Source organism: Antrostomus carolinensis, unplaced genomic scaffold, assembly GCF_000700745.2.
Source record: "Antrostomus carolinensis isolate BGI_N321 unplaced genomic scaffold, ASM70074v2 scaffold11430, whole genome shotgun sequence".
NCBI classification, from domain to species: Eukaryota; Metazoa; Chordata; class Aves; order Caprimulgiformes; family Caprimulgidae; genus Antrostomus; species Antrostomus carolinensis.
Genome location: NW_010289129.1, coordinates 14,071 through 36,931, shown reverse-complemented (window position 1 = coordinate 36,931; position 22,861 = coordinate 14,071). Strand labels below are relative to the sequence as shown.

Below are 22,861 nucleotides of genomic sequence, written 5' to 3'. Positions count from 1 at the left end.
CCCTGCCACATCTTCCTGCCATTTCCTCTGCTCCTGGCATTCGTTGGTGGCCAGAGAGAAGAGATCAGCACCTGCCCCTCCTCTTCCCCTTGGGAGGAAGTTCTAGACCCCCAGGAGATCTCCTCTCAGTCTCCTCTTCTCCAGGCTGAACAATCCAAGCGCCTTCAGCCCTCACATTTGTGCCACTGTGGAGGAGGTGATGGGGGTAAGGAGACATCCTGCTCCCCAGATTCAGCAGAAAAAACCTCTTTGATTTCAGCAGAGTGCAGTGACTCCCGAACCCTGTAAGCAGCAGAGTTTTGTGGAGGAAACAGATCATCATCCCAGGTACATGAGCCACCCTTACCGTGACCTCCCTGGTACAGTCAGGCTGGAGCCATCCTGTGTCTGACCCACCCCCAGCCGGGCTGTCCCCTCTCTGCTGTCACACCATCACCCCCCGACCCCCAGATCTGTGCACAGCAGGATGAGCTGGGCAGGCAGACACCCCATGTTGCTGTGTCATAGAATCCCAGACTGGTTTGGGTTGGAAAGGACCTTAAAGATCATCTAGTCCCAACCCCCCTGCCAGCAGCAGGGACACCCAGACTAAAACCAGAAAACTAGAAGTCTACGACTCGATAACACAGCACCCTAATAGCCAATCAAGTTAATAGTAACTCAAATATTCACTGTTCTCACCTAGTTATCTAAGAAAAAAAAATCTTCAGTTGTTACTGTTGCAAATACATCTCAAGCCAAAAATCTTCACAATGTGTTTTGATGCTTCTTTATATATGCATATGATAATAGCCTTGGAAGGGATGGGCAATGTCCATGATATGATACTACCAGACACTTTTTCAGACCTATTATGTGAAATCTGTATGAATAAAGAGCAGGAATTCACAAAAAGTTGTGCCTATCAGCACTGTGAACTACTCACAAAAAATTAAGCTGAATCTAGCTAATTTGCATTGATGTTTAAAATTTGCTTCTCTGGATAATATTGAAGTGTGCTGTTGTGCATCTTGGCTCTGTCAGAAATGAAAGGAGGAGGTCTCTGATAGGAACCAAGAAAAGGTTCCTGCTAATTTATGCTGAGTATGCTCAAAAATATATTTTTTTCTTCCTTTGCTATTAGGTATCAGTGTAACGACTTCCCCAAAGGCTTTGACAGCTGGAAGCCTTGCAAATTAATGCTCTGCATATATAAATGTATTTGTATATACACATAGGAGGTGTGTGCAAACAAACATCTTAATTCACAAATATTATGGGGGTTTTTTTTAAGGTTCACTTTATAATAGATTTTCCAGATAATTAATTCTTCAGGCTAATACTGAGTTTGGTACATTGTAAAAATCTGTGTCCTTGTTATTTACAAGAACTCAGCAAGTCTGAAATGAAGGGGCAGAACACTTCAGAGCTAACGACAACTGAATCCGCTGTGCCTGGGAGCGCTTTGGAAAGGAATGATTAAATGAATTATTATCTTTAAAAACAGCTCTGTGACCCAGGCTTTCACAATGCAAAACTCACCTGTGCACCGAGTTATGTCAAATGTGTATTTTGATTCTAATTATTGTTTTTTATTTGTTGTTTTTACCCAAGAAAATCCCGACACTGCTGGTATGATACCGATGTGAAGCAGGCGGTGCGGAGCGTGCCCCATCCATGAGGCACACCAGGAACTACCCAGAAATGTCTCTGTGGGGATTTGTTCTGAACTCCAGGCTCTGCCGGGAGCACGTTTGGGATGTTCTTCACGAGAAGAGAACGCTCCCCAGGGTTTGAGGGGGAAGCAGAGGTGACACAGAGTTGCTGCTGCTGGGCACGATTTACAGGATGTTTACACTCCGAGAAAGCTCTTCACTACTTCTCACAGATACAAAACACGAGTATGACTTGTGCTGTATATGATAGAACGAGAGGAAATGGCCTCAAGTTGCACCAGGGGAGGTTCAGACTGGATCTGAGGAAAAGTTTCTTCACCTGAGGGGCAGTCAAGCGTTGGAACAGGCTGCCCAGGGAGGTGGTGGAGTCACCTTCCCTGGTGGGATTTAACAGACGGGCAGACGAGGTGCTCAGGGATGTGGGTTAGAGGTGGAATTGGCAGTGTTGGGTTTATGGGTTAGAGGTGGAATTGGCAGTGTTGGGTTTATGGTTTAGAGGTGGGATTGGCAGTGTTGGGTTTATGGTTTAGAGGTGGGATTGGCAGTGTTGGGTTTATGGGTTAGAGGTGGAATTGGCAGTGTTGGGTTTATGGTTTAGAGGTGGAATTGGCAGTGTTGGGTTTATGGTTTAGAGGTGGAATTGGCAGTGTTGGGTTTATGGGTTAGAGGTGGGATTGGCAGTGTTGGGTTTATGGGTTAGAGGTGGGATTGGCAGTGCTGGGTTTATGGGTTAGAGGTGGGATTGGCAGTGTTGGGTTTATGGGTTAGAGGTGGAATTGGCAGTGCTGGGTTTATGGTTTAGAGGTGGAATTGGCAGTGCTGGGTTTATGGTTTAGAGGTGGAATTGGCAGTGCTGGGTTTATGGTTTAGAGGTGGAATTGGCAGTGTTGGGTTTATGGTTGGACTTGGTGATCTTAAAGGTCTTTTCCAACCACTGTGATTCTGTGATTCTGTGCATCAGTTTGCCTTACAACAAACTAGGAATGTGGGCTTCTTGATGGGAGAGAGGATAACCTAAGGGATTGTCCCAGGTACTGCCCTTGCTTAACCCGTCCAGAAGCACAACAAGAAGTTACTGCCATAATAAAGCAGATGCTCTACTTAGAAGGAAAATCTCAGCAAGTCTGCATCAAATTATTTTCCTGTAGGAATTAGCAAAATGGTAAAGAGCAGCCTTTTTATAAAATGAGGTCTCTCCATGATCAAAGAGCTTTCCCAGACACGTCTCAAACCTGCGCTGTGCTGAAGCTGTCCTTGAGCACCAGCGAGGTTGTTATTCCTGCCCGAGGACCTCCGTCTAATCCCGTCTGTAAATTCAGACTGACATTGTCATTTCTATGCATTTCAGTTTGTAACAACCCCTGAAACATTAAAGCAGAAATACTGTGCAAGAAGACATCCTATGACTTGATATAAATTGACTATTATTAATGTGCCGGAAATCACTGTATTATTACCAAGCCAAATTCTGCTCTTTGCTGAGATCAAGAAAGTTACAGAAGATTTACATCGCAGTAAAAACGAGCAGCCTGCGAGATATTTCCCCTGTACCTGCCCCTGAATGCTGTTTCCTCAATTGGACTCTTCTTGATGGCTTGAATTTCCCCTACATGGTTCACTTTAAACAAAGATGTTTTGGGTCATCCTGCAGAGCAAAGACCTGCCAATTAGTATTCTAATAAGGCAGCTCATTAGCCTTATCTCTGTACCCCTGTGAAGAAAACCATTTTCAACCCCTTTCAAAATGCATGAATATATATAAATATATATATACACAGAAGGGAGCTGATAGAACATTAGAGGAGAATTCATGCTCCTGTAGCTCATCATCTTCCCTGTGGATCACTTCTGGAAAAATGTGCTGCTGACCTTAAAACAACCCAACCTCCTCTGACAACCAGAGCACACCAAGGAAAAAGCAATTTGATCATGGGATCAATGCATAAGGTTATTTAAAGGAAAGTATTAATCTCCAAACCAAACAGGCTCATGGGGACAGATCCAGCACTGGTGCAGAAGGTGGTGACCCCAGCAGGAGCTGTGTAGGGGTTTGCTGGGAGAAAAGCCACCCGCCCCACAGCAGTGCACACCCCCACGTACTGCCCACGGTTATCACCAGAAGCATCTCACCTGAGCAAGAGGGGCCAGCAGCCATGTAGAGGCAGTTACATAGCGTATATAACTATATAATACATGGGGGTTAGTGGATCCATCCATCTTACCTGTCAGGAGCTCTGGTTTTGCTTCCTGCCTCCTGCTTCCAAGGGACGGGCAGTTCCTCCACCGCATCCTGCACCTCGGGGACCTTCCTGCACCACAACCGTGGAAATTCATGGATGGGAGCTTGTTCTTGGTCTTCCTCAACAGCCCCAGGTTTGTGTGCTCGGCTGCAGCCCCCAGTTCCCACGTGGTGAATCACACTCTGTGTTTTCTTCTGGATTTTCCTTCACCTGTTTTTCCAGAGGATCCGCTTTTCCTTCCCAGCCTCCTGGGCTCTGCAGTACTTGTGCTCCTTTGCCTCAGGGTGGGAAAATCTTCTGTTCCCTTTGCTGCCTTCCCCAGCCCAGACCCTGCAGCTCAGGGATAACGTTTTTTCCATCCACTCCTTTCCACATCAGACTTTTTGTTGGGACAATGTTAAGCTTTTTGTCATCATTCAGGGACAGCAAAATGTAAATTATTTTGCTGTTTTTCTCATTGTGCTGTGGGTCATGGTCTACTGAAAACTTAAAAAAAATTTACAACTTGATTTTCTGAAGGGTTGAAACACAGCTTTGCTTTTTTCCCTAAAACTGAGCTTGTGGGATATTCAACAAACCGTTGAACATACTCTGTGTTATGATGAAACACCTTGGAACAAACCAATTAGTTTTCATTCACATTTATCTTTTTGTGAGTTACTCTGGAACTCGGGTGGACTCTATGATCTCAAAGGTCTTTTCCAACCCAACGATTCTATGATTCTTCCTAAAATCTTCTTTCAAGACAGATTTTTAAGTAACTATGAATAACAAATAGAAATGTGTGACTTATAAAACAGGACATGGTCACTTCTACAGAGAAGCAATTTCCTACCTGCTTAGCAGGGAACCCAAATATATTCAGTCGATCTGAATCAGTATACTGCTCCTTACGTAAAGCTGAGAGCTATTTCAAGCAGCAGAGCCAGGACTCCGGGAAGGAGCCTGTGGCTGTAGGAGAGGGAGAGGGGTTTTGGCTTTCTTCTTTCTCAGCTTAGTTCCAGCTTTTCAAAATGCTCAGTCAGAGGTTTCAGTGGTGCAGACGCCACCTGTGCAGACATTTCCACATACCCCAGCTCAGCTTCAGCAGGGAAGGGTCAGGAAGATTGCATGTCCCATCCTCAGCAGCAAAACACGAGAGAGATTTGGGGGTTTTGAAAGGGCAATGTCTCTTTTTCTGTCTTGGTAATCAACGCTGCCTTCCTGTTGATAACAGTAGAAGCAATTGTAGCTTCCTTAGTAGGCTGAAAGAAGAAGAGATATAAAAACATGGATCAAAGAAAAGTGTATCAGGGCAAAAATAACACGCATGAAAATTTCTGTAAGGGTTATATTTGTAATTATCTGTTTGAATTGCACAACTGTTAAAAAGGATTGGTGTTATATTCTATTGATGTTAACGACTAACAGGGAACATTCCCCTCAATGCCATCCCTGACGTGGTAATTTCTGCCACCTCTGGAAGCCCAGATTGTCAATTTATCTCCTATTTGCATGGGGAAGAAGGGGGATTTGGGCAATATCTAGGACCCTATGGCATGATCCTTGGAGAAACACACATTTCTAAATGACGTGTTTCCCCCCAGACCACTCTGGTTGCTCAGCCTGAAGGCAGGACAGGCTAAGGCGAGAGGCCTGCCGGAGACCCCAGCCATGCAGGGAGAAGGGGCAGCGGATTTCCATGGATTTCCAGCAAGGATCAGCTGGAGCAGCCCCTGATGCAGTCAGAGGAAGAACACAGACTGGGTGTTTACCCTGGTTTGCTAGAAGTTTCCTTGCTTTTAAGCCTGCTGTGTTTTTCTCTTTCCTTGTCCTTCCCTCTGAAGAAGGAAATTCAGTTTGACAAGTTTTTAGCCTGCTGGTGCCTAGGTTTCACTTCTATTTTTTTTTTCAAAAGCTTTAGGGATTTCCATTTTTGGGTTATCTAGGGTGCCCAGGAGACTCCCCCAACACTGCCAAAGCAGCCGGAGTAGCAAGGGGAAGGCTCTGATGATTTGTAAGAAGAGAGGAGACCAGAGGTGACCCCAGGGCTTACCTTTTGCATGTGGCCTGAAGGACTATGACCAAAGAATGAAAGCTAAGGAGAAAAATAAAAACAAAAATAAAAACTGAAAAGGGGAGGGAAGAGAGGAAAAAATGGAAGAGAAGAAAGAGAATAAGAGTTTACAGTGTGTTTAGCTGAGAAATAAGCTGTGGTTACAGACAGAGTGCAACAAAACTCTCAGTTGAAAAGAAATATAAAGAGTGAAGTAAGCTGGGAGGGCTCAGGGCTCAGCCAGAGCCCCTGCATCCCTCACACTGATGAGGGTCACCTCCTGCCCCAGCAGAGCCCAGCTCAGTCATAGCCAAGGGCTCAGGAAAAACAGGGAGGAACAAAATACCTGAATTCCTCTGATACCTCAAAAAACCCCCACACCCAACACCGCTAAGGTTTGGGTTTAGTTCCAGGTGCAAGTCCAGCTCAGCCCCTGTTGTACCTGAAAAAGTTCTCCCATGGCAATTTCACTAGAAATAGATAGTTTCAGATGAGGGTAATTTTAGGGTAAAATTCAACAGTTCTGGCTTGACTGGAGACAGCTCAATGACATTAACCATGGTGACAGTGACTGCTGGGGCTGCAGGTGAGGAGAGGAGACGGAGGCTCCTCGTTCCCTCTGGGGATGGCAGGTCAGGGCAGCTGCACGTGCAACTGCTGGAGACAGGAGGGAAGGAGAAGACTCCTGGCTCCTTCACCAGAACATGCATTGAGCTCACCCCTCTGCTGTCCAGCATCCCTTGGCTCTCCATCACTCCCTTCCCAGGGCAGATGGACCCCCCACATCCCTGCCCAACCCTCTGTTTTGGGCTCTACTGAAGGATAACAGAAGGAAAGACTCAAGCTAAGCGGGTAACCTTTCCTTCTCAGAGGGACCGATGTGAATGCCAAATGGTTTCCTGGAGCGCTCTCCCATTAGCTCACTGCGCTGACAAACACACACCGGCTCCTTACAAGACTGTTTCCTTAGCCAAGGTGAAATGAATGTATGGTCATGAGCACACAGGACAGCTGTTTCATCTGCATTACCTTACCTTTTCCTCTAACTCTTTTATTTGTCTTTTTTGGCCTTCAATTCTTTCTTCTAGCTCTTTAATTCTCTGTCAGATTTCAAATAAAAAAAATATTTATTAACCAACCAAATACAGATGCACCCAGAAGCAGCATTATTTTTGGAGATATAAATTGTATGTGCTGTGCTTCTAAAAATAAATAAATAAATTGGGTTTTAAGCTGTAGATGAGTCCTCCACGAATGTCACCGTGTGTGACAAATTCACAAAAGTCACCATGCCCTGTTTGCAGGGATTATCCAAAGCATAGCGAGATCCAGCCCCAGGACCAGCTCCATCAGGAGAGGCTGATGCTCACAAGTTCATTACGTTTCCACCTGAGGGACCATCCCACCCTGCATCTCGCCGTGCCCGTGCCCCAGCACCCACCTGCTGTGCGTGCTGAATGATCTCCATCCGTTCCCGCAGGATCTGGGCGTCCCTCTCCCGGAGCTCGCTCATCACCTGCCGCTTCCATTGCTCCACGGCGCTCTTCAGCTTCTCTTTCTCCTCTTCTGAAAGAAGTTCGGAAATTTTGGCTCCAGCTTCTTGCTGCAGGGCATCATAGAGCATGGCTTCTAATTCCAGAATTTGCTAATCAAAAACAATATAAAGCTGTCAGCTTGACCTGGTCTCTGTCGGATGAGGATTCTGTGAACTGAAAATCCTACCCCAGTAAGGCAAGGGGAGGGGTGGAAGGGTCGTGTGCTGAGCCTCCTGCACAGGACAGGGCAGAAAACCCAATCCAGGGGGAAAATACTGCAGGCTGCGTTTGTGCTGAGCAGCCCTGGAACTGGGATGGCCCCTGGGCCCAGCCTAGTCTGCTCTAACAAATACATGGGTGTCAGCTTCTTTCTGGAGAAAAGGAAAAGAAGAAAAGGGGAAGGAACAGGAAAAGGAACAGGAAAAGGGATTCATAAAAGACTCATTTGGTGAGTTAGAGAGATTTTTTAAATGTAACGTTCGGTCTCTCAGCTATTCTGTCTGCAGCAGCAGAGGATGTAGGACCAGCTCACACTCCTGCCAGAAAGGAATGACTCCCTGTTGGGTGCTACCAGCTACCTTCCAATGCCTCATGTGAAGCGTTTCCAGCTCTTCCTCTGGCAGAGCTGCCAGCTCCAAGAGGTTTTATGCTCAAGAAGAACATTATCTGGTAGCTGGGCTCTGCTCCCGCAGTCTCAGGCTGCAGAACCTTTACTTCACTGCATCAGAAAACGTCCCTTGCGCACAGACAGATGTACCCTCCGGATTTATTGAGATAAAGAAGTGTGTAGGAAATGGGCTGCCAATGTTTCCCCAGGGTCACCAAGCCTGGTACCCTCCTGAGGCAGGTGACCTTGCCAGACAATATCTTCTGCTTCAAAGTCCAAGATAAATGCTATTCCTTCATGCAAGCCAAAACCAAGCCAAAATCTTCTTCAGCAAGTTTAATATAGGGCAAGAAAAAAGCTGATGACAGCACCTTTGCACACCCTCTCCAAAGCTGGTGGTACCTTCTCCATAGCTTCAGGAGAACACAACTGCAATAGCATGGTCTGAACTTCTTAGACAGGCTGTCTGAAAATGCCAAAGATGTCTGTTGTGGTAATTCAGCTCCATTCAAAATCAACAAGTTTTTCCACCTGAGGTTGCTGGTGGTGTTTTCTCATCATGGCTTAGCAGAGCCAGGACAGAACAATACAAACATTTACGAGAGTAATAACATCATGGCAGGAGTTACAGATGCTGATGATAACTGACAGACAGAAGCTATGTTATCTCTGTGGGGAAGATCAGATCAGATCTCAGAAGATTCTGCTTTCACTTTTTAAAATGACACCAACACCCTTGCTAACAATTACCGTCCCAATGAAACGCTGTTATTTGAGACATGGATTTCTGTTGGGCCCCAAACCTCCGTTATACAACCATTATCCCTCTTTATTGTGCTGACTTGAGAGGAAAGAAGCATGTGGGGAAATTCATGGTCTCCAGAGCAGCAGCAGTGTCAGGAGTCTCTGTGTGAGCCAAGTGCTTCTTGGAACAAAATCCCCCACCAGCAACCAGAGAGTGAGAACCGTGCAAAACGCTTAGCGGTTACAGCTGGTAATCTTGTTGGCTGCCGTGAGCGGGGGCAGATTAGCAGCTCCTCATCTCAAGGGGCACAAAGGAAACATGGGAGTGAAACAAATTATACAAATCAAAAGAGCTTTTGCCACTTGAATTTTGGGGCAGAACAAAGCTTTCTTGCTGCTGCGCTTGTGCCTGGGAGAAAAGCCCATCGCTTTGCCACGGGACACTCGTGTGATGCCTTCAAAGAACACAGGGAAATGGAAATGACCCTCAGCTTCTTCTGCACGGCCTAAGACACAGTTCATCGTGCTTGTTCCTTCCCCACAAGCAGCAGAGCCAAGCAGCAGGTTGCTGCTGTTGGGCCCTTTGGTAAATCTGGGATCCTGGAATGGGAGATGCACCTCATGGATGGAGAGCGAGCGGCTGGCTGCGAGCCGCAGGAGCAACGCCCTCACCGACAGCCACGGCTCTGTGACAGAGCTCTCCTGCAGGTGCCAGGAGTTTCAAGTGATGCCGTATGATTTTTCCCACTCAGATTTATGGATTTGTTTCAGAATTCACCCAAGACACAGGTGATCACTCCTCTCAGGGCTTATCTTTGAAGATGAATTGCAGAATCCCAGAATTGCCTGGATGGGAAAAGCCCTTTAAGCTCATGGAGTCCAACCATGAACCCAACACTGACCAGTCCCCTATGACTAACCCATGTCCCTCAGCACTGTGTCTACACGACTCTTCAATCCCTCCAGGGATGGGGACTCCACCACTGCCCTGGGCAACCCCTTCCAATGCCTCAGAACCCTTTCAGCAAAGAAATTCTTCCTCACATCCCATCTCAACTGCCTGGGCCGTTTCCTTTTCCTCCTCTCAGCACAGCTCAAGGCTGCCAGAGATGATCTGGCGTTAGGGCTGAGCCTGCAGGTAAGGGGCGACTGTATATTTCCCGGGCTTTCCACTGTGCATAGATGTTGGTTCCAGATACAGCTCAGCATGTGGCAAAATCAGTCTTAAGAATCATCCTTACAGGACCAGAAAGTGTATGGAGTAAAAGCTCCCCCAAATGGTTTGACGTACAAATAGAGAAGTATCCACAAAGAGAGTCATAAATCCTCACTGCTTCTCAGAAAGCAAAACTGTGCTCAAGGTTTGAATGGAATGGAAAGAATGAAATAAATCAATGCAAAAATTTATGCATTTACGTCTTTCCTGAGTATTTCTTGAACTTTTCTCTAAGTAAAGGAGACAGGACCGCGGATGACTAAAGAGATGGTTGAAATGGGTTAGGGTCAGCTAATGTTGAACCTGACCTAAAAGCAGTTTAGTTTCAAATTTACAGAATAACAAAATACCTCCAGCTGCTTTGGTTACAGAGGCTGTAATCTAAGATCTAAGGAAATGTCATGGTCAAAGTCTCTGTTTTGGAAGGAAAAGAGAAACTACTGAAAACATAATTTTCTTATCACTCACCAAAACCTCTGCAATTACACTTTGTGTTCAATAAATCAATATTTAAGTCCTAATCATGCAAGGACCATGCAAACACAAGGATCTCCGTCCCTGAGGAACATGTTGTTAGCTCAGGGTATAGAGAATTTGTTTAAAAATCAGCCTGTTTATTCCTCAGGCCACTCCACAAGCAGTCCTGTCCAAAGCAGAGTTCTTCTATCAAGAACAGACCACACATACTACACAATGTAAGTTAATCAAGATGTAAGTGTTGAAGGCCAGGTTGGATGAGGCTTTGAGCAATCTGGTCTAGTGGAAGGTGTCCCTGCTGATGGCAGGGGGGTTGGGACTGGATGGGCTTTAAGGTCCCAACTCAAACCACTCTGTGATTCTCTGTCATAATTCAGTCAAGACTGATCTTCCTCACCTTGTGGGCTTGGTCCAAGGCCTGTTTCCTGAAGTCCAGCTCATCATCCAGGTAGCCCTTTTGCTTGCTGAACAGCTCCTGGGGACACCAAGAGGAGAAGGTCAGTCCAACGGCCATGGCCCCACAGCGACAGCTCTTCCTGCTGCCTCTCCCACCCGCCCGTTCCCCTCGTCTCTCAGCACCTTCTCATTCTCCAGGTCCAGCATCTTCTGCTGCAGCGCAGACTCCGTCACTTCGATCTGCTGGAGCCACTGTGCACAAAAACAGAGACCGGGCAGGTGAGATTCCCTGAGAATCCAGGGGGTGCCAGCACACTCTGCAAGTACTGATCGAAATTCATTAAATAAAAGAGGAAAAAATAACTATAGTGCTACATTTTTTCTTGCATACATATTGGTGACGGAAAAAATCATTGTGTCATAGCCTATTTTACCTTTGTCTTGGCAAAAACTAGTGTAAGTGTAATTCCACAGAAAGAATCATGGCATTTTGTGATGAAACTCTCATTTCCATCACCAGTGCCTTCAAGTGAGGGGTGGGATGCTTTCATGACACGCGATACAGGTGAGTGATGAGGTTGTTATTACCTTTTCAGCCAACGTGAGAACTGTCCTTGCTTGTATGACAACTACTTGCTCTTCGTTGGTCAGATTCTGCGCCAAAAGCAGAATATAATTACAACAAATCCCAGTGTCTTGCTATTAATCCACTACTTGGGCCACTGCTGTATTAAATAAATATGAAATTAAATATGTTCGAGGAACAATAAACTAAGGCAAATCAAATGTGTATTTTAATGCAACATTGTTATGAAAACAACTGTAACTATTTATGCTGAATTCTTATTATACATATAGTTAATTCTTGTAAAATTCTCACATTTACCAGAAAAAAAGGTGACACTGGATCTTTTTTTCCTCAACAGGGAATAAACACACAGTTACACAAGACAAGCTCAAGCTTAGCACCATGTGCCTTATTTGTTTCTTCTTTTCATGCTGTTATTGTAACTTTTTGTTTAATATCCTGGTTACTATAGAAAGTTTATGGGTTATTAGACAAAATTAAAACACACAGCTGCTAAAATGCAAAAGCAAAGCAAATACAGAGCAAGCAAATAAACCAACCATGTGTGATCAGCGACCACCCCAAACAAACACCAAAGTTTCAAAATATTTTCAAAAGCATTGAGAATTTAAAAGCAATATGGTGACACCAAGATGGCACATGGCACTGGTCAGAGGGCCAGTACCAAAATCTGAAACAGCCAGAAGACACTTAACTCCCAGCCCAGTGCTTTGCAGGGAGGACAGGGCGTGCAGCAGCACACCGAGAAGGCTTTGCTAAATGACCATGAGGACAGATATTTACCAAAGCATGCACAATTTATTAAAGGAACATACACTTACGGCGTTATCCCCTAAAATGTCCAGTTTTTTCATCAGCTCTGCTACGACTATGTCCTAACAGGAGAGAAATGGAAAACCAGGAGTCAGAGCAGAGCATCTGATTTTATTTAGGGAAAGGGAAATAGGAAAGGAGAATCCCTTACTGTGACACCTTCTGCCTCGCAATAGACTTGGAGGGGGCTTTTCCCTTCTGTAAAAGGACCGTGGTGGAAGTTGATGGCAGGAGATCGTCTCTCTCTCTCCTGAAAGGACAATAATTGCTCGGTTACCCGCTATGGTAGGTCACAAATGGCAGCTTCATTTATTTATTTATTGATAAGTATGGTTGGAAAAAGTCTCACTCTAACTGAACACAGAGCAAATATCACAGAGTGGCTTTATTTGGGGAGCACAGAACCCTTCCTCCTGCTCCCTGTGGCTGCTGACACTAAGAGCCAGGAGCACGAGCATTTCTCTGGCCACACCACGTACTTTTGTGAGGGCACTCAGGGCTGACAGGGCAGATTTCCACCTCACCACAAAGCAGGGTGGATGTACCTACTAACAGCGCTGATATTTTCCCACCATGGTTCTTCGTCAGGCACCGATCATGACCACTTACCTATTCTTTTGACTACATAATATATCTGAACAAAACTATACACTTGTACCTAGTCTAACTTAAATATAATTTAAAACTTTCTTGTAAGCTGTTTCGTTAATTTCTCTTTGGAGAATCTGGAAGAGAGTTCCCCAGAGCTTGTAGATCCTGTTGGTAAATGCAGGTAACGATACAGACAACAGAGGCTCGTGGGAGTCAATAGAGCCGTCGAGGCCACGCGACTCCTTCTCTGCAGGTTTAGCAAGAGGTGAAACACAGCAATGACTTTTCACAATGGAAAAAAAGTTCCTTTTTCTTTTTCTTTCCCACTACGATCTGCTCTGGTTTTCTCTCTCTGCATTCTCAGAACAGATGGAGTACAGTAAAATGTGTATCTATATCACGAGCCAATCTGCTGGATCTTATAATTACTAGAGTGGTAAGACTGCCAGAGCAACCTATCAAGAACGCGAGTGGTGATCCCCGGCTGTGTGTTTCTTTGGATTTTTATTTTTCTCTTTTATGAGCTCTTTGTACCCAACCCTTTGGCCTCGTTCAGTGCACTGTGGGTCTTTAAACCCGGGCGAGTTCCCCATGTCACTGTGCAGCCTTGGGCAGGACCGTGGCTGCAACATGTGCTCACTTCAAGCTCCAAGATCCGGAACTCCAGGAGTTCATTTTGATCCTTAGCGTCCTGGACATCATGTTTCAAGCGAGCTTCTTCAGCTTCCATTTGCTTTATCTGCAAAATAAAGCAACGCCTGTCAGCAGCGTTTGCAGCATCGCTCCGGATCTGTCTCGCGATGTCTGTGCTGGGGAAACATCAGGGTCAGTGCGAGCACGGAGGGTCCGAGCCCACCCCCTGGGGACAGCACCAGCGGGGAGCACAGCCCCAGTGTCCGGGGAATACAGGGCTTTTCCCCACAACCACATTTGGGACATTTTATGGGGCAATAGGGAATGCCAGAAAACCGCTTTTTCTGGCAGGTGTATAAGGAATTACATGTGAATTATTTCCAGTAAAGCTGTGTGATACAGATTAAATATTGCACCTTTTCATTCCTTAAGCTACAAATAGTAGTTGAATAATACAAAGAGAAACATTGAGCACCTTTTCTACCAGTTCTTGATTTCTTCTATACAATGCTTGTTTCTCCTCAATCCACTTCATGTCCTTGAAAAAGAAATGACCCATGCTGTAGGTGAAGTTTGCAATGTTTGGCACAAACACAGGAGCAAGTATTTCATTAAATCACACATCTGGACAGAACAATATTGCATATGAAATTGTAATTCTGTAATTTCCTATGATACCAAAGCTCATCCTTTCTGCCTTATTTTATCACTCTGTAGTACACAAATGGAATAGAAACACTCCAAAGATTAAAAATCTCTTTCAGATAAAAGATTGGTTTGTAGTAAAAGGGATATTTCTAGCTATGAGTTCCCGGCTGAGGGAACTGGGGGTGTTGAGCCTGGAGAAAAGGAGGCTGAGGGGAGACCTTCTGGCTCTGTCCAAGTCCCTTGGAGGAGGGGGGAGAGGTGGGGGTGGGTCTGTTCAACCAAGGACCAAGGGACAGGACAAGAGGAAATGGGCTCCAGTTGTGGCCAGGGCAGTTGAGATGGGATGTGAGGAAGAATTTCTTTGCTGAAAGGGGTCTGAGGCATTGGAAGGGGTTGCCCAGGGCAGTGGTGGAGTCCCCATCCCTGGAGGGATTGAAGAGTCGTGTAGACACAGTGCTGAGGGACATGGGTTAGTTGGGGACTGGTCAGTGTTGGGTTCATGGTTGGACTGGAAGAGCTTAAAAGGCTTTTCCAATCTGGGCAATTCTGTGATTAATGTTTCCTAAATCAGGTGTGCAGTGGTGATGAGGGATGTGCAGGGGAGGTCACTACAGCACAGAGTGATGGTAATTGCTTCCCTAGTACATCTACTTTGTATGAAATGAACAGCTTTGTATGAAATGAACAGCTATCAAAAAGCCACATCAGGATGAGTCCATACAGACATGAACCCTCTCTAGCATCTGCAGTATGACACAGTAACACGACCAGAGCCCCCTCCCATCCCCAGCATGAGGGCTGGTGTTTGGCCACTTGCATTACCTGTCCCTGCTCTGCAAGTGCCTTCTCCAGATCTTCTATCTGAGCCTGAGATCGGTGTATTTCTGCTTGGAGCTGCTCACGTGTCTGTAGGATACGAGGGAAAAAGAAAAAAATAATAAATCAGACTTTCTTTAAAAGACAAAAGCTAACACAGGTACAGAAAATCAAATACTTTGAACAAATAATTTTTAAAGCTTTTTGGCAGAATAAATTTGCAGCTAAGCACATACCGTCCATCATTAATCGTAAAAAGAAGTCTGTGAGATAGGACAATAATTTTGAGCCTGAAGTCAGGATTAACATGAACAGCATCCCCTGAGGTGGACAGGAGGAGAGCAAAATATAAAGGGCTTCTCACAGCTGGTGATGGCAGCTGCAGCGAGCAGTCTTCCCTCTTAGGTGTTTAAAATAAGGTGTTTAAAAATGCCAGTGTGATGCAGAGTCATTTCTCCATGAAGACAAATGAAAATTATCATGCCACAATTCTGGGCACACCTGATTCCTTTAAATTTTTGATGAATTAGAGAGCTCAGAACAGACCCTACATGTGTAATGTCACAAACTGGCACACTGCTTTCCTCATGCCTGCAGTACCCTCCCTTATGGTCTTACTGTATCGTGTGTAATTTTTTACTATACTTGTAGCTTCATGCTTATTCAAAGGCACACCACCTGCCTACACGTGTTTTCTGGAGAACAAACATAATTAATATTACCTATTTTATTTGTCAAATATTGTTTTATAGAACATTTTCTTTCCTCAAACCATTTATCTGCTATTGACCTTGTGACTTACAATGAGAAGAATCTCATTTGTTTGCATTATCTGCATTGTTCTCTCTTTTGGTCCTACTCTGGGAAAAGTAAAATCAAGTCACTTTTCAAGTCAGGCATGTCTTGTTGCCTTACGATTTTCTTCACCTGTGCAATTCCTAACACTTCAGAGCAGAGTTGCATGCTTCTGGGAACGCTGATTTTAATGCAGTTTGGGCATTTAGAGAGAGTGAGATGATCTACGATTGCCAAATGGGGAGGTCACGGGGACACCAGGGATGCTGCTAAACCCGAGTGGCTGAGAGGTCACTCACCAGTGGAGACAGCAGCGAAATTAGCAGTTAATTCTTTGAATTATCCAGTGGAAGCAAACCAGACTAGTTATACAGCTAGGAAAGCCCTTATTTTATGGTAAAGATGGAATTCAGCTAGAGGAATTTGGCTGAATGTTTTCTGTCTGATTGGAGCCAGGGAAGTGCCCAGGGTTGGGACAGTCACAGCTCGGGGTACGTGGGGCTGTGCTGCAGATGCTGGAGGTGTCCTGACCAGAAGGACTAGGTTGGATGATACAGGTGTCTGCCAGCATCATCATCCTTCCCTTGAACTGCAGTGGCATTCCAGGATAACACCTTCACATAACAGATTTATAGCCCAATTAAAACCTCACAGTTACACTCCTGTGAGGCTTCAAACTGTTAGCTCAGAACAGGATTTGAACTGTTATGTCACCCATTAATTCGGGGTGTGATAAGTCCTGCCAGCTCCTTGCAATGTACAACACACTCCTAATAAATGTGACCTTTTAGGCCAGATGTTTGAAGCTGTGGGGGCTGCGTGAGGCAGGCGGGCAGGCAGAGTAGCACCAGGCACTCTGCAATTTAATTAAGAAAAAGAATCTCTCTCAGCTATAAGCCTTCTAAACAGTTTATGAGGAATCATGTAATGTCACAGAATCCATAAGGAATTAAACACCAGGCTATATATTTATTTAAGGCTGTCTGTCCTAAATTTTTATAGAAAAAGAGCTTAATTTTAAGGATTTTCCATTAAAATTCTGTCTGAATTTCTCCTCAACTGACCAAAGATGAAAAAACAAAGACAAATTAACAGTAGTCCCTCCAGTTCCCAGGGGATCTTGGACAGGCTGATTGGTGTTGGAGACCCTGGAGCCCAGCCAGGTCCCCTGCCCCGCACCCCCGGTGGCAGCGGGCTGGAGGGGCTGCCTGAGCCCTGACAACCTGAGCAAGTACAGTTGGAAACCCCCAGACAATGACAATCCTTTATTTTCATGTAATATAAGCCATTTAGACCTTAACTTCTCGTTCTGCATCCAATGTTCCTCCGACCTGTTCTTGCAATAGGGCGTAAGCTCGTTGCAGAGCCTGGTACTCCATCGTCAGCTGCCGGAACCGCAGTTCTGTCTCCTCCTTGGCCATGCCCTGCAATTCAAAACAGGCGTTCAGTGCACCAGGTGCTTTTTGTCTGCAGTGAAAGTAAAAGGTATAAGAGTGGATTACGTTTGCTTTCTCTAAAAAGTGCCAAAATTAATTTGGAAATGCAATTTGGGAAGCACATTACTAAGGATCTTGTTCACGTGGCCTCAGACTACTTCTCTCTTGTCCCTTAAATGTCTCTTGCTAAAATTGCTTCAAAAAAAAAAAGCAATATAGGAAAAAAAAGATAATTCCCCACCTTAGAAAGATAAAACCTTGCTATCCATATAACATACTAAAGACTGAATCGCCCTTTATTACTGTAACAGGCAAAGTCATCGCATTTAGAGGTGAAAATACAACTTTCTTGAAACAACAAAAGGTTTCCAATCTGGAGAATAAGCCACGCCTGACAGTGTCTAATACTCATAGAAATGGTGACATCAACATGAAAAGAGTCCTTCATCTTCTTCACTGTCCTTACAACATCCAGCACTGAATGCTTTCATGTCAGGTTGACCGGAATATTTCATTCAACATGAAATGGAATGGTACCGCTGGGTGCATGCGTAAACTTTGTACTGTCTGAACAGGGAAAAAAGTGTCAATACAGGAATGAAAATAAAGAGGCTCATACATATAAAATACACCCAGAATTCCTGCAGTGCAGCACACACCTGGCAACCTCTCATGTATCTTTTATGATGGAGACAGGGATTCTTTAGCTTCCCTTTTAATTACAATCTAATTACAGCCCGTGGAAGAGGTGAAATGGCAGCTGAAGAATTACAGGCAGCATCCCACGAAAAGGCTGCAGGGCATTATTAGCAACTTTTTGTTTATTACAAGATTCTTGTTAAACCCAGAAACGTGGGACTGTACAGTGATCTGGCACACACTCAGGAAGGCATTTGTAGGGAAGCCCTGAAAAATACCGGGATAATCACTTCTACCTGAATTACCAGCTACCTTTGTGTTCAGGGCATTCAGAGCCTCCAGAAAAGTCACGACCTCAATACACTGGCAAGGAGACAGCCCGTCCTCTGGAGACCGCTGCTGGACGTGACTGCTCACTTCTTCCAGACACACAAACCTTTCTGCTTAAGGCTGAGCTCTGTGCCGAGGTCAAAATGACAAACAGAAGGACCTGAACCAAACTACATGTGCACAACCCTGCAGTAAACCACAGTGGGAACAGATCTCCCTAGGCTTGGCCAAATTCTCCATCTTTTTAGACCTCTAACCTATAAACCCATTATAAATATAATATTCTTAGGAGATAATATTTCCAGCTTGGCTAGAAGTTGTGAAATTACTGAAGACTTGAGATCCAGAAATATATTAAACAGCATGCACAGCATTAAATTTAACACACATTTTTAATTTCCTGGTCAGAGGTGACAGATGATTAAATACATCTATAACAGACCAGGAATCTCATTAAAAATTAGTAGCGAGGTTTCAAAACAAAAGAACACATATTTTTATGAATACCTCTTCCAAGTCATCTTCAGGAGTGCAAGGGGTTTGATCTGTCCGGTCAGTTTGATACGAGATAGAGGAACCATCAGACTCCAAAGAAGCTTCTTCATCGTAGCCAAAAAACGTCTCCACAACTGGCTTCTGACAGAGAGAAGGCATCAGCCAGCGCAGCTGCCTCGCGTGGCAGCAGTGCTCTGACGACAGCTAAAACTATTCAACTCGTGGAATGGCTGTGTTTGTTATTAGGTCTCACAGTGTGCAAAATCAAAACCCAGGACTTTTTTTAATGCATTTTCCTCCTGATTCCTCTGGCTAAGGCAGAGCCTCCTTTTCACTTCTTTGTGGGACCATCTCGGCGCGAGGTGGGAATTGTGCACTGAAATGTCTTTGTTAACCCATTGTCACCACCCCAGTGTCCCTCCTGTCATTACCATAAATATCACATGAAAAGTTAAGTTGAAAACGTGAAGTTAATCAGCTCAGCAATGTCTTTACAGTTTGAAGAAAACAAGTTTTCCACTCCAAGCTGCTTTCTGTTTAAAAGAATGAGGGAAGTGGTAGTAAAGAAAGATTTACTGTGAAATGCTTGAAAGCCAAACATGACATTTCAAACACAGTTCTAATGATACATTTAATTGCTGATTTACATTTCTAGATTTTAGCTTTGTGTTTGTTTGGTTGGTTTTTTAATTTGCAGCAGGTAACTGTTGAAGGAGACAAAACATAACTGGTTTAAAAGCCTGGCTGCCATTTGCAGGATGGCAGGAGTTAAGGAATTATCTCACATCAACCGCAATTCATTATTTATAGACTCATTAGCTCCAGCGCCACCTTAATTCTTCATATGTAGATCACAGCTTGCTCTCAGGTCCCTGACATTATATCTCATGATGTCATAACAGTGTTAATATTTATATTAACATCCTGCCAAGTATTCATTAACTAACACTTTCTTTTTCCCTGAGCTCTAACCGTTGCTTCTGGTAACCAGCAATTTTTACATGTTACTAAACTCCGTAATGAATTATTTACAACCTACATATGTTTTCAGGCAGTGCCATTAAAAGATCATTTTGAGATGCGTTAATTCATAAAATCTGTCTCGTGTTAAACCAATCCCATCCCACTGAGGTCCCACGGGGTAAATGCAGAGCCTGCAAACACTCGTACTGCGCAATGCAAACAGTTCCCCTGCTCCTGCCCCATCTTTTCTGAACATCCCAACACAGCCTATGAATGTTCTTGAGCTACACCACCCAAATTTAAGAACAGGACCCACATGCAGACCCTGGAGGAGAATGTTCCCTCGCGCGTGTCTCTGAGGTACTTGGAGGACCCCAGGAAGCCAGCGTGCCCACCAGCATGTCACGACACAAGTGTTGGGTGGTTTTTTTTTTACCTTAGGAATTCTTGTCATTTTTTTCCTTTGCTTCCTAATCCTTAACAGCTTATCACGTTCCTGGAAGAATCAGACAGATACATGAGCTGTTTTCAGAGAGCTGTTATGTACATTAACTCTGTCAGTACTAGTAGTCATTGGGCAATCCAATGACCCAACGCTGGGCACTGCCTCAGGATGGAATAACCATGCTTTCCTCAGCCAGATGTTAGTTTTACTCCAAAACTTTCCAAGTTTGTCACAGAAAAAGTAGCAATTGCTCTTTATATTAATGAAAATCCAAATAGCAAAAGCCAGGTGGTTATAACCAATACACACACTGACAGCTCAGGGCTCGCTCCGGAGCTGCCCCACCAGTAAGTGCACAATTCCAGCCCACGCTGCAGCTCTTCTCTGGTGGATGGGCTCCCTGTCCAGGGGGGAAAGCAAAGGCTGACTCCAGCCCTTGGCTCCCAGTGCCACGGCTGCTTGTGCCCTCTGGAAGGTGCACAGGGGTAACAGCCCAAGGACACCAAATTCAGAGTTGTTTGAACTCGGCACTTTCTGATTTCTCTAAAGATCTGCAGGTCCCCAGTGCTTCTGAAAAAAGGTTTGAGCCTTTATTGCTGCCAGCGAATTTTTCTGATCAGTGGAAATCACAACACTCTTCACAGAGTCATGTCAGTTTTTTATAGTACTGAAAAAAAGTCTTTATTCTGAATTGCAAATCCAAGCAAAGGCCAGGGTTGCAGAGAGAAAAAGGGAAAACCCCCATAACCTGTGATTGTAACCATCTGGTAAAAGGATGTGACGACACTGTGTGACGCTGGAGAACGTGGCAAATCCTAACAGCAGCAGCTGTGATGGAAGAAAATGCAGCACGTGTTTTTGCCAGGCAACACAAGCTGTGCTGCACACATGGCAACAAAGAACAGAACAGGGCACGTTTTATCAATACATGTTAGTGCCCCGACTTCACTAAATATTTACTGGTAATATCAAAGGGATGAGTCAGGCAAGGGCAGTGACTGAGAAAGTGCCAGCACGGGTGAGACAAAGCTAATGATAATCAGACTCCAAAACCCTGCAATTCTGACGTGGCAGAGCTGTCCCGGAGATGTGGGACACTCACTGTTGGCCACTGGGACAGGGTGACCATGCTCACTTTGGCCTTTGAGGTAGAAAAAAGCTTTCCTCTCTCACCAGAGCTCTCCTCACCACTATCACTACATTTTTCCCAGGTGAGCAATTTCTGGTGATACAGCCTTTGACAACATCTACCCTGAGGAAAGCACTGTGTTAGCTCGCTGTCTGAATGGAGCTGTGAGTGATAAATATGGTGATTATGCCCTGCATGCTTTCCATGAACAACACTTTAAAGCATACAAAGATGAGGACGAAGTTATTGTCATTCTTACCATGACACTCTTCACATACCCAGCAGTTTCCAGTGTCTAACAAAAAAGAATGAAAAACTGTCAGTAAGTGTACAGACATAAAAAAAAAGTTGTTTTCTTAAGGAGTAATTTGATTTCAGTATTTGCTCTTTCCGAAGACTGAGAACACAGGATTGCAGAGCATCTCCCTTGCACACAGCAGCCTTTAGCCCCGACGCCGTCTCCAGCTAAAGGAGCTCTGACATTTTTTCTCGCCGATGCAGAATCCGGCCATTGGCGTATCTACTGGACATGCTGCAATGGTTCTGTCACACAAGTGCAATGTAGATTGGAAGGATTGTCCCAAATACTATACCCCAGACAACTTCTATTCAGTTCAATCACTACTCATCACAGCAATGCCTACCATGTTTCCACTGCGTTAGCTCACAAAAGCCCAAGCACACCCTGCTTAGGCTTCCTGTTCTCCTGCTATGGCCTTAGTTGACCTCACAGGAGAGTGGCACTAAGACATCTTACCTTGGAGAGCTCATCAATGATATTTTGCTGTTCAATGACTTGCAGTCTCAGGAAATCAACTTCTCTTTCTTCCTGGCTGTGGTCAAGGTCATTTAAAGAGCTCGGCCTCCTTATTGTTCCAGCTCTTTGTCTCTAAAAGAAGAAACCCACACGGCAGAAGAGGAAATGATCAGCAGGCTTTGCCCAGGGATGGCGTGTAACCCTTCCCTTTAATCTAACGGCTGTTCTGGCAGCTCTCCTGCTCCTGCCAGGTGACACAGCCAGACTGCAAACACACCAGGTACCCCTGCTCCTCACACCACCGCGTGCGGCTTGTGGCCACTGGGGAGGACAACGGGGCCAACGCAACAGAGAGAGGGGCCAGCAGCAGCTCAGCTGCTCCTGCTCTTTAGCTTCACCAAGAGCTGTGTGGCTTCTCTGGGTGGAGAAGGAATTCAGAGAGCCAGGTCCAATGTTGCTTCTCTGTGGGTTCCTCTCGTTTGTTTTGCTCTGCAGCAATCCCGGAGCTGCAGCACCCACGGGGATGACCTCAGCCCTGCCACATCCATACAACACCACAGCTACGTGCTGCCAGCTATTGCCCACTAACAATACTCAATTAAAAAAAGTCACAGGTGCTGATTTCTCCAGGATTACGAGGCAATTCTGGTACAAAAGTCCAAGGTGAAGTGGGGTGATTTGTGCCCATGTCGAGGCTGAGCAGCCAGTGACTGAGCATTCGCCTGATCAAAGTGGGCAAAGCTTACACAACCTCTTTTCTTCAGAACTATTTATTTTAAAGCTAAAATAAAACATTTTATGTAAAATAAAACATGTTCAAGCCACAAACCACTCAGTTGAGTACCCCAGAACATCTCAGCAAGCACCCAAAGGGGGA

The 22,861-nt window shown here is 45.0% G+C and overlaps 1 protein-coding gene across 1 annotated transcript in view; it reads right to left on the bottom strand.

Moving 5' to 3' along the window:
- Positions 1-5,016: 5,016 nt before the first annotated feature.
- Positions 5,017-22,861, bottom strand: part of JAKMIP3 (Janus kinase and microtubule interacting protein 3) — a gene marked incomplete at its 5' end in the record, with an annotated part of 30,080 nt that continues 12,235 nt past the window's right edge. Inside the window, 17 exons of the mRNA XM_029085235.1 lie at positions 5,017-5,139; positions 5,931-5,972; positions 6,965-7,030; positions 7,372-7,575; positions 10,907-10,984; positions 11,089-11,157; positions 11,494-11,559; positions 12,310-12,369; positions 12,459-12,557; positions 13,539-13,637; positions 14,007-14,069; positions 15,002-15,085; positions 17,086-17,214; positions 18,703-18,831; positions 20,090-20,149; positions 21,487-21,522; positions 21,985-22,116. Of these exons, the coding sequence (XP_028941068.1) occupies positions 5,017-5,139; positions 5,931-5,972; positions 6,965-7,030; positions 7,372-7,575; positions 10,907-10,984; positions 11,089-11,157; positions 11,494-11,559; positions 12,310-12,369; positions 12,459-12,557; positions 13,539-13,637; positions 14,007-14,069; positions 15,002-15,085; positions 17,086-17,214; positions 18,703-18,831; positions 20,090-20,149; positions 21,487-21,522; positions 21,985-22,116 (1,539 nt within the window). The remainder of the gene's footprint in view (positions 5,140-5,930; positions 5,973-6,964; positions 7,031-7,371; positions 7,576-10,906; positions 10,985-11,088; positions 11,158-11,493; positions 11,560-12,309; positions 12,370-12,458; positions 12,558-13,538; positions 13,638-14,006; positions 14,070-15,001; positions 15,086-17,085; positions 17,215-18,702; positions 18,832-20,089; positions 20,150-21,486; positions 21,523-21,984; positions 22,117-22,861) is intronic.